Source organism: Ylistrum balloti, unplaced genomic scaffold, assembly GCF_031769215.1.
Source record: "Ylistrum balloti isolate Yb309-2 unplaced genomic scaffold, AGI_CSIRO_Ybal_v1 Utg370388, whole genome shotgun sequence".
Classification (NCBI taxonomy): domain Eukaryota; kingdom Metazoa; phylum Mollusca; class Bivalvia; order Pectinida; family Pectinidae; genus Ylistrum; species Ylistrum balloti.
This window is the reverse complement of record NW_026782269.1, coordinates 672,150-687,892: the sequence shown is the minus strand read 5'-3', so window position 1 is coordinate 687,892 and position 15,743 is coordinate 672,150. Positions and strand designations below refer to the sequence as shown.

The 15,743-nt window shown below is 36.0% G+C and overlaps 1 protein-coding gene across 1 annotated transcript; it reads right to left on the bottom strand.

Annotated features, from left to right (window-relative positions):
- LOC132554269 (uncharacterized) lies at window positions 1-11,710 on the bottom strand. Its single transcript, XM_060218576.1, is given in 15 exon segments — window positions 1-281; window positions 592-673; window positions 1,180-1,385; window positions 1,594-1,636; window positions 2,628-3,135; window positions 3,438-3,564; window positions 4,827-4,995; window positions 5,897-6,051; window positions 6,479-6,605; window positions 6,729-6,908; window positions 8,401-8,532; window positions 8,741-8,875; window positions 8,877-8,949; window positions 9,432-9,749; window positions 11,400-11,710. Coding segments are annotated over 15 exon segments (2,847 nt in total).
- Window positions 11,711-15,743: the final 4,033 nt, after the last annotated feature.

The following is a 15,743-nucleotide window of genomic DNA, read 5'->3' as shown; positions in this document are numbered from 1 at the left end:
TCAGTTCAGTTTCGACTTCACGTACGCCAGAAGTTCGTCACTGCACTTGCACTGCTGAAGGGACTTTAAGAATACATCCGGAAGTTTTTCGCCGAAGCCGATGGCGTAGTGTGTCAGGCGGAACTTATCAAGCATTTTCCCCTTCGCGTCTTGTTCACTGAGCTGCATGGTCTTGATATAATCGATCTGCACCTGTGGTATTTTCAGAAGGACCGCCAAATCCTTCCATTCCGGCCCCAACAGCTTTGACATTGCCAGAAGTGACATCTCCGAGAACAGACCTACAAAAAATAGATGGAATTGAACGCATTTACCCACAATTGCCAACCCCTCATAACCCACCCGCACCTCTGAACAGAAGAATATGAATGAATTTTAAAGATCTATATTTCACTTGTCGGACGTGTCCTTGTTTGTCCGATGAGGTCAGATCTTCCGGTTATGTAACATTGAGTCATATTCACTCAGGATTAAACAAGAACAAATATCGATAAATAACCTTCACACTTGAGGTGTTTCCTCCATTTCTGTTTTGAGCCCCATCCCTGTGCTCTAAAGGACCAGATTCAATGAAAACAAACTGATTGTTACCTGATTTCGTGTAGAATCTGACAAACCGACGGGCTTCGTCACACCATGAGTAACTTTTAACAGCATGTAGAATCTTCTCAATCTATAAAACAATCAGTTATTACTACTTCCCAGAGACAAATAAATGTTACGTTGTCAATACAGACGTGATTATTGGATTTTTATTATATATTTTAATATTCGTTTAAGATAGCAAATTCCTGCATCCAAGTTTAAAGTGTTTACTTGTCGAAATGTATTTTGATATTTGATGGTCTGAATGATATCAACAGTTGAAAGGAATAATGTTGCTTTCAAGAGGAGAAATTTTATGATCACCATCAACTCATTGAAAAACAATCGGATTCCTTGTTCATTACGTTTGTGGTCTGTTTGTTTCTGTGTCTGGTTGTTCAGTTGTTCATTACCTCGATCTGAATTTTGAGAACCTTACATTACATTGTTGAACCTGGATTAACATGATGATTGCTTCCCCTTCCAGAGTTTTATTTAAATGTACCAATGTGAAGTTTTCCATGATCATTTCCTGAATTTATGATTGCTGATATAGTTTTAATTTATGCGTGGTTGATAATACGGAGATGTCACCTGTATGTCTTTTTCGTCTTTGTTTTGATTTGCCCATATGAACAGCGTTGTCTCGTATTTGATGATATCTGTGTCATTCTTGCATTGTCTCTCAACACGGTCTTCTATTTCTTTCACTGTTTTCGGCGTGTCCATGGTAACAAACACACGGTGCATTTCCTGCCCGTTAGCCATCTTTGAACTGACGAATTTGCCCAGCGCTTGCACTGTACAATACACGAAAACTAAAACTTATTTTGTAGAATTTTTACAAATAACAGTAGGTAAATACCTATAAGACATCTACACAGGTCACAATGTGTGATGTAGAAGAAAAAAAGGTGGAACATATACTCACTATATACAGTAATACTGTAGTACTATTTCCCAACATTTCAATATTTCTCGAAAGATATTTGGAAAAAAAATACTTACTGTCTCCATTCATAGATAAGTGTGCTAAATAGCGCTTCGACACCTAAAAATAAACATATGGGAATATTAGATTTATCTTCCAGAACAACGACATATATAATTTGAAGTTTTTGCGATTTTTATTAGAATTATTGTCTTTTATTTTCAGAAGCTTAACTTTTTTTGTTATTCTTAACCTCAGTTTCCTTTAGGTAAAATAGTTTAAGATCATAAAATTTGATGATAATAGGGAAAACGTGAACATGATTTTCTGTGGTCAATTATGCACGTTTAACAAACCATTTTATCGGATTTTGTAACAAAGCAATTTTTTACATTAAATTTGTTAATTGCTTTTTTATATCATACCTTTGTTTAAGAAATTAAGAAAATAAGAAAACAATACATGAATCAGGATTTTGTTGTCAATTTTACTAATCACAGGTAACCTTCATCCAGAATATTAATCTACTTCTAATGTTTCATCACTCTGATATAACCATCCAAAGGTTACTTCTACTGTGTCTCCACTGTTATATAAACATTCAAAGGTTACTTCTACAGTGTCATCACTGTTATATAAACATCCAAAGGTTACTTCTACAGTGTCATCACTGTTATATAAACATCCAAAGGTTACTTCTACAGTGTCATCACTGTTATATAATCATCCAAAGGTTACTTCTACTATGTCATCACTGTTATATTAACATTCAAAGGTTACTTGTACAGTGTCATCACTGTTATATAAACATCTAAATGTTATTTCTACAGTGTCACCACTGTTATATAAACATTCAAAGGTTACTTCTACTGTGTCACCACTGTTATACATACCTGATACGGTTACCTTTGCTGATTCAGCCCTACCAACGCACACCTCTTACGGTTACCTCGGTCGCCTCAGTCCTACCATCACACACCTGCTAAGGTAACTTTGGTTGCTTCAACCTTATCATACATCCGATATAATTACCTCGGCTGATTCAGCCATACCATCACACATCTGATATGATTACTTCGACCTCATTTTCTTAATCCCCTTACAATCTCACCTTTACCCAGGTTACCTCGACCGCGTCAGTCCTCTCCTTAAGAGGTTCCCTAGCTCTGACTCTGTAATGAAGCAGTCCTCGATACCTGTCGTCATCCATTTGACCTGGAGATGTTTTGTCGACGACGTATATATTAAAGTTCAGTTTGCAAACGTCTTTATGGGCTTTGTATAGTAAATCCGTTACCTTTCCTTGTTGTAACCTTCTACCTTTGTCCTCCAGTCCGATATTACCAGACATATACAACTCGACGGTTTCCCCGTCCATGACATTAAAATCAGCCAATTCCATTGGGCCTCTGGTGTATCCTTGTTCCTGCAGTCGAGTGATTTCCCTTGATGCTCCCTCTGATGAAAGGATGTGCACAAAGCTTTCGGCTTGATAGTCGTCTGCTTTATGCCTGCAGACCAGTGTTACGGTCGTACCAATCTCCCGGTTTCTGAACTCATTGGCGATTTCTTCAATATCTTTCTCTGTCGAGTCATCAGAGACAGTCAGGGATATCAACCTGTACAGATTGCAGAGACCAATTAATCCGGAACTTTGACATTGGTAGATAGTGTATATTCTTTGGATTTCCTTTTAAAATGATTCAGGTGTTTTGTCTGTGACAAGTGTTTGTAATAACTTGGGAAATTAAAAATTACATCCTACATCCTCCAGATATACAACTTCATATACCTAACACAATTGTTCTCATAAACGCACAGTGGAGGACTGACATATTTTTTATCAATAATGATAATATAACAGTATAAAGTTTAATACAAATATTTCAATGAATCCTTAATAAATAGGAGAAACACCTACTCAAAACGTCTGTTACCCGCCGGTAAGGCACATCCTAGCTCTCTCTGAAGCTTTTTAGCCACTTTTGGATCAAGCACTTTCCACGTTCCATCATCCCCGCGGAAAACCAATACTGAACGCCATTTTTCTAATAATGGTATTATTGAAGTACAAATGGACATAGCCACGTTGAAATTGTTAATACAATACCAGTCAATAAACAAGATACGATTTTACGGGTTTATAGCAAACAATAGTAAAATATATTGTAAAACTGAAACATCAGTTAATCAGAAATAATACGGAACAATTACTTTGAAATTAGAGTATATATCAGGAACATCAACGAGAAAGTACAATCTATGTCTAAGGTAGTGATTCAGTGCTAGTTAGCTTCCATCATGTACCTCAGGCATCCAAGGAAGCATCGCAATCTATGTTATTTCTTACATATAACATTGTAATACAATAATGTTGTTATTCATCAATAGAGTAACACTGATAACGACCTTCTCTAGTGGAACTGTACATCAATAGAGTAACACTGATAACGACCTTCTCTAGTGGAACTGTACATCAATAGAGTAACAAGGATAACGACCTTCTCTAGTGGAACTGTACATCAATAGAGTAACAAGGATAACGACCTTCTCTAGTGGAACTGTACATCAATAGAGTAACAAGGATAACGACGACCTTCTCTAGTGGAACTGTACATCAATAGAGTAACAAGGATAACGACCTTCTCTAGTGGAACTGTACATCAATAGAGTAACAAGGATAACGACCTTCTCTAGTGGAACTGTACATCAATAGAGTAACAAGGATAACGACCTTCTCTAGTGGAACTGTACATCAATAGAGTAACAAGGATAGGACCTCCTCCAGCGGAACTGTACATTAATATAGTAACACTGATAACGACCTTCTCTAGTGGAACTGTACATCAATAGAGTAACACTGATAACGACCTTCTCTAGTGGAACTGTACATCAATAGAGTAACAAGTATAACGACCTTCTCTTGTGTAGCTGTACCGATAACGACCTTATCTAGTGGAACTGTACATCAATAGAGTAACAAGGATAACGACCTTCTCTCGTGGAACTGTACATCAATAGAGTAACAAGGATAACGACCTTCTCTAGTGGAACTGTACATCAATAGAGTAACAAGGATAACGACCTTCTCTAGTGGAACTGTACATCAATAGAGTAACAAGGATAACGACCTTCTTTCGAGAAGCTGTACATCAATAGAGTAACACTGATAACGACCTTCTCTTGAGTGTTTCCCCTGACTGGGTTTTATAGATGTCTACAATGGAATGCCGTAATCTGATCGTTGATAGTGTGACTTGATATTAATAGGGAAATAAAATATTTATACAGTGTCAGTATTTAACATTACCATCTGCAGCTGTATTGCCGGATTTTTTCGGAATCAGCTGTCGAATCTGTTTTGCTATGTGACTATTTCCTGACTTGTCTAAGCATACCAAGACCTTTTCAGCTGCCGATGGTCGCTGTAGAATCATCTCGAGCAGATGTTTTGTCCTTTTCTTCATATCCAACAGATTCTGGTAAAAATGAAATTAAATTATACCTTTTTCCATAATAATTTGGTTATATTAATTTTCAAATTATAGTTTCCATTATCAGGTTATGCAATTGTCAAACTACAAGTGGACTTTAAGTCCGCAATGTTTGCTGTAACCTGCATGCCGCGTTATAATTCATTTGCGGAATGGCACTGTTCACAATATACACGTGTATTTGACGTTGTTCCACAATTTTCAAAATATATGGTATTTACGGGCAAATGCATCTTCCTATTTTTAGGTTTTCACATTTGATCACTTTTGTTATCCCTCAGCCGTATGTCGGGTTTCAAAATGTAGGCCCTCAGTATCACTCGTAAGTAAGGGAAGTGATGAAACAGTTTCTTGGTGTAATTTATTCTATAGTAAGCTCTTCTCTGACTTACTTTGAATAAATTTGCATTAGATAGTGCTTGACTTTTACGTGTCTTTTACGCAATCTTCACAAAAATAGAGGATCTTGTACAGGTTTCCAGTCATATGAATTTGTTAAACCAGTCAAAATATGAAAACATTTAGCGAGATAAAAATCAAAATTCAAGACTCTGTTTATCACTTAACTTGGATACATTTATAACACGTTGAGAGAACAGCATTATATCAAACTGATGTAAAAACTAAAATGTTATCATTCTAACTCTATGTCATGCCACTATTTAAATGACCCCAGGAAGCTATGTTCCAGTCAATCACCGCTTCACTAGGCCATTTTATAAATGTCTTATAAGAAATATTTATGTATATGGTGTTAATACACCGATAATAGGGTAGTTATGTGATAAACATAATTCTATAATTGTTCAATGTCTTATTTATGCTAGGTACAATAATACAATACATATTAACGAAAATATAGCTATTAAAATATATATTTCAATACTTTGTTATCGTTTGCTTCCTTAGTGGTGATCACGCCATCTCTCTGTAAGTGCACAAGAAAAAGATCCAATTGGATGTTTGACATATCCTTTCCAGACGTAACCACTTCGTTCAGGGCCTTGCAAGTCTCCTTCCGTTCCTTACAGTGAGACAACACTATAAAGAAATGAGATGAAAGCAGTAGATAATACGAGATTGATTTGGATAACAAAATCCTTCAAATATTAATTATAGCATAATGGGTGCGAATTGAATGAATCAATTTCCCCTTTAGGTATATCGATTATGATTTTCTAACAAGAAATATATCAATTACATTTGTATATACCTATCACATAAATGGTTGATTCTTTTACATCTACCGCTCATTTCTATCAACCTAAAACTCAATAAAGTTTTTTCGGTGCAGATTAATTATTTTCAATTCTTTATTGTGAATTGAAGAAATAAGAGAAAATTAAATCAATTAACATTTCGTAAAATAATTATCGAAAATGAATATTTTATGCTTTAAAGTGAAAACGAATTTATTAACATATAATCTTATACATATTATTTTTGTAAGAAAAGACAATTCACTCACTCTTATCTTCTGATATCTTGACATTGATGTCCTTCGTTGTTTTTTGCCCACAATCGAGTTCTATGTGTACCTGAGCGCCAAGAAACTTGTTCTGTTGTCTCATATTTGTTCCATTATCATTTGATACCTGTAGACAAAATACATGTTTACTTTATAGCATTAATACGTACCAATATACAAGACTTCTTTGCTTTGATGTTAGAAGTTATGGATGGGCCCTTGAATCGAACCAAATTAACGTGTAACTTACGCCTATTTTGATATTGTCATTCCCGAACCCTGGAGGAACCTGGAATTGCATACAGTCTTCCGTGAAGGTCGAACCATTTTTGTCGACTTTTATCTTCTTTCCCTTGTGTACAGCGACTACTACTATTCTTACTGACTTGAAGCTTCCTCCAACTTTAGTACCAATATACCTGACTCCTTTCTGTAAATGTAAGAGTTTGATTGAATATTGATAATGTTTCCATTTATTAACTGATACTGGAACATCTTACAGTGATACGAATCTTGTTAGGTCAGAGCATATGATATCCACATGACATCCATGATACAATGGAATTTCTATCACAATCATTTCTCAATAGGAATTTTCTTTTAAATGTCATAACCACAATCAATACCAGAATTACGAAAACCATCCTCAGATGTCACCCTTAAAAAAAAGGCTATCCTAACCACCATCCTCAAATATCACCCCTTTAAAACCATTATCCTAATCACCATCCTCAAATAACACCCCTTTAAAACTATTATCCTAACCACCATTAACAAATATCACCCCTTTAAACTATTATCCTAACCACCATCCTCAAATATAACCCCATTAAACTATTATCCTAACCAGCATCCTCAAATAACACCCCTTTAAAACTATTATCCTAACCACCATCCTCAAATAACACCCCTTTAAACCATTATCCTAACCAGCATCCTCAAATATCAGCCCTTTAAAACCATTATCCTAATCACCATCCTCAAATAACACCCCTTTAAAACTATTATCCTAACCACCATCCTCAAATATCACCCCTTTAAACCATTATCCTAACCAGCATCCTCAAATATCAGCCCTTTAAAACCATTATCCTAACCACCATCCTCAAATAACACCCCTTTAAACCATTATCCTAACCAGCATCCTCAAATATCAGCCCTTTAAAACCATTATCCATAACCAGCATCCTCAAATAACACCCCTTTAAAACTATTATCCTAACCACCATCCTCAAATATCAGCCCTTTAAAACCATTATCCTAACCAGCATCCTCAAATAACACCCCTTTAAAACTATTATCCTAGCCACCATCCTCAAATAACATCCCTTTAAACCATTATCCTAACCAGCATCCTCAAATATCACCCCTTTAAAATTATTATCCTAACCACCATCCTCAAAAAACACCCCATTAAACCATTTTCCTAACCACCATCCTCAAATATCACCCCTTTAAACCATTATCCTAACCAGCATCCTCAAAAAACACCCCATTAAACCATTATCCTAACCACCATCCTCAAATATCACCCCTTTAAAATTATTATCCTAACCACCATCCTCAAATATCACCCCTTTAAAATTATTATCCTAAACACCATCCATAACTATCACCCCCAATATGAAATATGAAAATTAAGAAATGTATTGAATGTTATGGCTAGTGCACATCTCCATTAAGGCTTTGATTTTTCTTTCGATCACTTTGGATCCCCCACCCTCCCCCCAGTCGCCTGACTTTAGGCCCTTAACATTACTGAAGAGTCCTAGAAGGACGAAGCAGCTGTATCATGTAATTTGATTAATTTTTTGCCTTTATTATCAAAAGGTGCTATTCACGTGTGTGTCTTTTGTGCAAACTTTAGAGTACATATTGGAAGATGAGAGATAAAGAATATCCGGACGGGACGATTAACATACCGGGAAAACATTATTTTTCCTTTCGGTGAGCATATCAGGGGACGCCCAGGGTCCATTGTCGATTGAGATCTTGATCTCTGGCTCGCGGTTTTTCCCGTTAATCGAATATGGCACGTACACTTCCATAGGCGCCTTGTTTGTCAAGATATACAGAAACCTTATTAGTGCATGAGAAAATAGCATTACAAATTTATCGGTCAAATCGAAAATCATATAAATTAGTTATTTTAACACCAACAGGAACCAATAGATCACATGAAAAACATCTGTTATGCAATATCGTCACATGAGGCCTGGATCTAAAACTATTGTATCTTCTATCAAAAATATCCATAATAACCTCTAGTTTTACTGAGACATTCCTTATCGAAATCGGACATGACGCCTGTTCTTCATATCGCATATCTAGCCATTCTGACACTTTAATCTTTCCTTCCATGTTGGTACATTGGAGCGAGGAGTCTTGAAAGCTTCCCTTCCATGGCATATATCACACACAGTATGTCGGTGTTAGTGAATCTGTCTGCTGTAGATCCGTCGTCCTTAAACCTGGATCATTGAAATCAGTATTGGTCCAAAGTATTTACATTTAGGTCATCCAACATGGTAACTAGTTATAGAAAACAAGATGAATCACATGTTGTTTATACAAAGGTAGATGAATATCATTATACGATTTGGTAAGATTATATACAATTATACTAAAATGTCTATATAACGTCATTGGATTATTATTGAAGCATCCTCGGAACAAGTGACAGGTGAAATAAAGATATATACAACACAACGTTTTCTTTTTCATATATAAGTATATATCCTTACATTTTTAAATGCACAAAACGTAGTAAACATGTGTTTGACAAAACGTTCTATTTCACCATAGTAAACATATGTTTAAGAAAACGTCATTTATAAACATGATAAAAACATTCAAATGCAGAGTGAGCGTGTTCAAGGTGTTTATGGAAGGTAATTTACGTGCGTAATATCAACATAAAATGGAAACTACAAAATATTGAACGAAGTCTTACACTGTAGGATTCCAGTTGTCAGGATCTTTTCTTCGTTTTTCTTCCTCTTCACGTTTCTTTTCTTTTTCTGCTGCTTCCTCCTTTTCTTTCCTCCTTTTTTCCAGTCTCACCTTTTTTTGTCTTTCGGTTTCTAAAGTTTTACCATAGTCATCGATTGAACTTTGTAAATCTTTGATGTCATCATTTTCTAACCCCCGATTTGATAGCACTTTTCCACACAAATTATTGACACTTTCAAGGAGAGAGGTTAGTTTTTGTTGTTGCTCGACCGCCTCCGACACCTTCTCCAGCTCTTTTGCAATTTTTGCATTATGTGTCCTACAGCAGTATTGTAACTAAAAGTTAAGATCTGTTACAGCAATGTGGAACAATATAGCATGGTGTAAGGACATGACGGCCAAAGAGAAAAGTACAATATCGTGCCATATATCTGGTACGATATAATGGTACATTTGAGGTAAAAGATAATGATTAATATGAAGTAAAATATAATGGTTAATATGAAAACAATAAAATAGTTTAGTACAATACAGTGGTAGATATCAGATACAGTATAATGTTAAATATAAGGTACACTAAATTGGTAAATAGGATAAACAGGATATTGATGAATAAGAAGTACAATATAGTGGTAAATATGAAGAATAATATAATATCATTGACTCTGAAAATTCCAAAATTATGAACGGAGAAACAACTTTTTCAAGCGACTGGTCAAGGCGGGCATCTGGATACACTGCAGTGGGCCAGTACTAAACAGGGACGAGGGGGGAGTTGGGTACAGACTCTCGAGCACCAAGTGTTGAAAACAAAGCATAACCAAATCGACTACAGTACATTGTTACTATCTTATGTACTTGATAGAATAAAAGAATTATATTTCATAGAACCACCATCCTCACATAGGAGCCCCAAGAAACAAATATCTGAACCACCGTCAATAATCATCACCCCAATATGAATTATGGAAATTAAGAACCAAACTTATGTAATCTACATCTACTCCGTGAAGTTCTGACTTCAAGTATAGCCTGCCTTCTTCGTGCCGATTTTTCGATTTATCATTTCAAAGAGGTCATGTTCTTCAATTACAGATTCAGCTTTGTAAGGCAAGTACCTAAAAATTCTTGGATTTATTTCAGTTATCATAAAATTCATTCAATGGTGGGCTTAGTGCACCATCCCATCTAGATTTTGACATTTTTCTACCAATCTGGATTTTCCTCTGTTGCCTTCTATGTTTCAAACTATAGGTCCTTAACATCATTGACAAGTCCTTGACGGACGAAACAGCAGTTTCATTCATTAAATTCGTTTTGAAAGGCGATATTCACTTGTGTGTATCATGTCTCTTAACGCTATTTGTGTTGCCAGCCCGTTTATTTTATCTTGTCTGTGTCATACGGATCTGTTTACACGATACGAATATACCCCGAACCCTTGGCTGATTTTCCTTCGTCTCTTAGTTTGCTTGTTTGTCTTTCATGTTCGGTTAGGTCGTTGCTTATAAAAACCTCCTTATACTTTCAATCATACTGAAACTCTTTGATATCTTGAAGAGGTTTGTTTGATTTGTTACATAACTAAATACAGCAAGAAAAGAACATGGATCGATTTCCGAATTTTCTAATGACATGTATACAATATGTATAAAATAATCTGGAATTTTTCACTACAGGTAAGTAAGATAGAGTACAGCTTGACGTACCTGTCCTTGGTGTTGGTCACGTGTGTTGGAACTACAAAGTAAAACAGAATAGAGTGATGCATAAATGAAGGAGGAAAAATAAGTCTCCATGTAAAATAATGTAATTAACAGAAATTTTAAGATTTTATGTTTCTGTGTTACGTTCACGTGTCACAATAATGGAAATTCTAGGATTTTATTTATCCGTGTTAGGTTCACGTGTCTCAATAATGGAAATTCTAGAATTATACCGTATCTATCACACACGTAAACAATGTCACTGATATCGGTGTGAGATGCTCTTACCTAATTTTTTAACGAGATCCGACATGATCTGCACGCTCTCTATCATTGACCTCTTCGCCTGGTTTGTGATAGAGCTTAATTCCTCGTTTATTTCTTCAACGTACCGTTTGACGCTCTTGATGCCTTCGGTGGTCCTCGTGGTCAGGTCACTCACACGTAAATGATATCGCTGAGCCTCCTCAAGCAGGTGTAGTGTAGATGTGGTAGGAGGGCTGGTGATCTCTTTCCATTCCCAGGAAAAATTGCTCAACATGTTAATTGCAGGAATGTCGCGTTTTGTTCCCATCGTCTCTCACTGCAAACTAAATTGTGTAATTTTATCGATATAAGTTAGGAACATTTGGCTTAACATGTGATTAACAATTATCCTGTACACCAGGGAACAACTAAGCACTCTTAGATCTGCGATCGACATTGCTTAACATTAGAACATGCAAAGTCATTTGAGTGTTTCACAAATTCGACTTGGGCCCTTGAATATTGATCTAGGTCGTTTCTCCCCGCAAAATCTGTAAGGCATCAATCCCAGGAAACTCATATCAAATATGGTAACTTATTTAAATAAAAAATATTGACGAAAGGCAGAGGATTTCGTCTATGTAATGTTCGTTACAGATAAATTGCCTAGCCAAGGCTTCTGTATATTCCCCGCCATTCTCTTGTAATCCCGAAAATAAAATGTTACTGTGTTTCATGTCTGTGACCATCCCTCTGGATTTGTTGATCTGCAGACGTGCCTTCTCCGCATAACCAGCAGTTTCTTCGACATTCGCCATACAAGTAAGTCTCGACCTTCGAAATATCGTTCTTGTTTTTCATGACTGTTGAATTAGCATTTTCACTGATAAATATGGTGTTGTTTTTTTTTCAGTTTCTATATAACTTAGGTAACATCACTGACCTTGACCTCAATTTCTTTGACTTTTACCGCCAACGACAACAGAGCCGATGGAATGCCTTCAATTTTCTAAATCTGATTTTCAATTTTCAAAGTCAATAATCTCGTTGATAGAAAGATAACTATTGGTAGATCCTGAGAAAGACACAATGTTCGTATCGTCATAGATAACGTTTCTGGTTTGAAACAAAATAGATTACACCCGAAACGCGAGCACGTTTTTCTTAACTGACTCGGACATCTATCATCGCAGGGGACAGCAGACCGCAGTGACGAAAAATCATTCTGATCTATCTTCCTTCGTCGCAGAACTATAAGCTTAACGGCCGACCATAGACACTGTTAAACATGGTTCATAGAACACAATATACACGATCGGTACCCAATACACGGTGCGCTATAGGTAAAGTTATGTTTCAATACATGCAAAACTACATCCTGACAAATTCAGAATTGTGATTTACTGATTTTGAAGACTTTGTTGATTTACATTGAATATGATTTATATGATTGTCTCTATGTCGCATTTGCTATGTTCTGTATAATCCTACAGTGAAACATATCCCCACGGCGACCGTTGTTAAAAAGCCGTAAATACACAAGAGTTTAAACTGAAACTTGATGACAGAAGTCTGGCTATCATGGCACCATACATTAGAATTCATTGTCGGTCGATTTAAACTTAGATTTAATTGGGCCATTAATACTATATGCACACACGTATATAACGGACAGTGGGTATATACCATGTGGTTTGAGTAATTGTGATTTGACAAGTTTATTTTCCTGTGAAATGATTAATTTTCTACCTTAACGTTGTTTCATAATATTATATTATAATCAAAACGCAAACTTTTCCCCGATACTGGACTCTCATTGTACACAAATACGTGTAGTGACATGTGGGAAATGTGGTTCTGTATGTTTTATATAATAAATGTTGTTTATTGTGACAGTAGAGATAAGTTGATTGTTATATGCAATACTAGGTATAAATAATAGAAAACAATATCTGTTTCAATAGAGTGCTACAGTTCAGATATAACTCTAAATAAGATAGACTTTACTTCGTTGTTTCTAATTGATAACGTACCTTTCGTTTAGTTACGGTCAGTGTCCTCTTAAGCTTCTCCCGAGTAAACCGCTTAGACAGTCTTACCCTATAGTTTATACTTGGTGTATATTCCTTGTCTGATCCTAAAGTGCAGTTGTTTATTGTATGTTGTTATAAAATTGGCACGCTTACGTATCTTAATAACATTGGTTCTGAATATGAATATGAACCGACTCTGTTGAGATATTCGCAAGAGCAGGCATTTATCCTGTACCTTACTGACATTGGTTCAGAATATATATATGAATATGAACCCACTCTGTTGAGAAGATAGGACATTTTTCCTGGATGGGGTCTGACAGACAGACACGTGTAACAACACCATAAAACCCCACTGTAAAATAGTAGGGAAATAAAATAGGGACATGAACCCAAGTGACCTCTACCCAATAACCTTGATTGATGACCTACAAAATCTAATCAGAGGTGTAGAAATTGATGATGTGGTGCTATGATGTGAATATAAACTAATTATGTTGAGGAATATGTTAAATATCTTGTTCAAAAGCTTCCTATGACAAAAAAGATAAGACTGAACTTTCACCTTTAACCTTTACCGATGACCACCAATATCCTTGATGGTGTCAAATATGTCTATACTGTGTGGTAAACTAAGTCAGATGATCTTAAGATATCATATCAAATTGAATTATTTATTCCTGAGGTCTATGCCGTAATATTACAATACTACAACATGATACACACCGAAATACATGACGTCATTATCATTATACCAACGTTACACACGCATTATTTATACACATGGCATTTTTCCTGTCATACTAGCTATGATGCAGAATGGCAGGCATATATGACGTAATTATAACGTTGTAAATGATACATCCATTCTGATATACTATCGATACAGGCAAGAACACACACAACCAAATTTTATTTAAAAAATCGCACTATGGTATTCAATAGAAACGAGAAAATAGAAAAGTAACAGAGAACTCACGATAAATTCTTTTTTAAAGCTTGTACCCGTGATTTGTGCGTCATCACGCATAAAATGTTTCACATGAGAGAGAGAGAGAGAGAGAGAGAGGGGGGGAGGGTAGGAGAGGCAGTTATGCAAGTATAAGGAGCTAGGTTAGATGTTCCTATACAGAGTAATTCGTTGTACACATACAATGAGTATATATTCTTGTGTATGTATCTTATCACGGGTCCTTGTATAGCGACAACCCTTACCTCAGCACAACCTGATATGGTCGCTTTATTCTTTTGTAACGATAATCTCTATACACGTAAGTCCGTATCACTATTGTCAATAATAGTTCCATTCAAAATACCCGTTTTGTAAATCTGTCGTAGCTGTAACATTATATAAGTCATTTGTTTGTGTTTGTCTATTACCAGTCTGGAGGGAACAAAGAATTATAATGTAGAAAATCCTAAATGTCTGTCTATTGTCAGTCTAGAGGGAACAAGGAAATATAATGTACCAAATCCTAAATGTCTGTCTATTGCCAGTCTGGAGGGAACAAGGAATTATAATGCACCAAATCCTAAATGTCTGTCTATTGTCAGCCTGGAGGGAACCAGGAATTATAATGTATCAATCCTAAATGTCTGTCTATTGTCAGCCTGGAGGGAACCAGGAATTATAATGTATCAATCCTAAATGTCTGTCTATTGTCAGTCTGGAGGGAACCAGGAATTATAATGTACCAAATCCTAAATGTCTGTCTATTGTCAGCCTGGAGGGAACCAGGAATTATAGTGTACAACATCCTAAATGTCTGTCTATTGTCAGTCTGGAGGGAACCAGGAATTATAATGCACCAAATCCTAAATGTCTGTTTATTGTCAGTCTAGAGGGAACAAGGAAATATAATGTTCCAAATCCTAAATGTCTGTCTATTGTCAGCCTGGAGGGAACCAGGAATTATAATGTATCAATCCTAAATGTCTGTCTATTGTCAGTCTGGAGGGAACAAGGAATTATAATGTACAAGATCCTAAATGTCTGCCTATTGTCAGTCTGGAGGGAACAAGGAATTATAATGCACCAAATCCTAAATGTCTGTCTATTGTCAGTCTAGAGGGAACAAGGAAATATAATGTACCAAATCCTAAATGTCTGTCTATTGTCAGCCTGGAGGGAACCAGGAATTATAATGTATCAATCCTAAATGTTTGTCTATTGTCAGTCTGGAGGAACAAGGAATTATAATGCACCAAATCCTAAATGTCTGTCTATTGTCAGTCTGGAGGGAACCAGGAATTATAATGTATCAATCCTAAATGTCTGTCTATTGTCAGTCTGGAGGGAACCAGGAATTATAATGCACCAAATCCTAA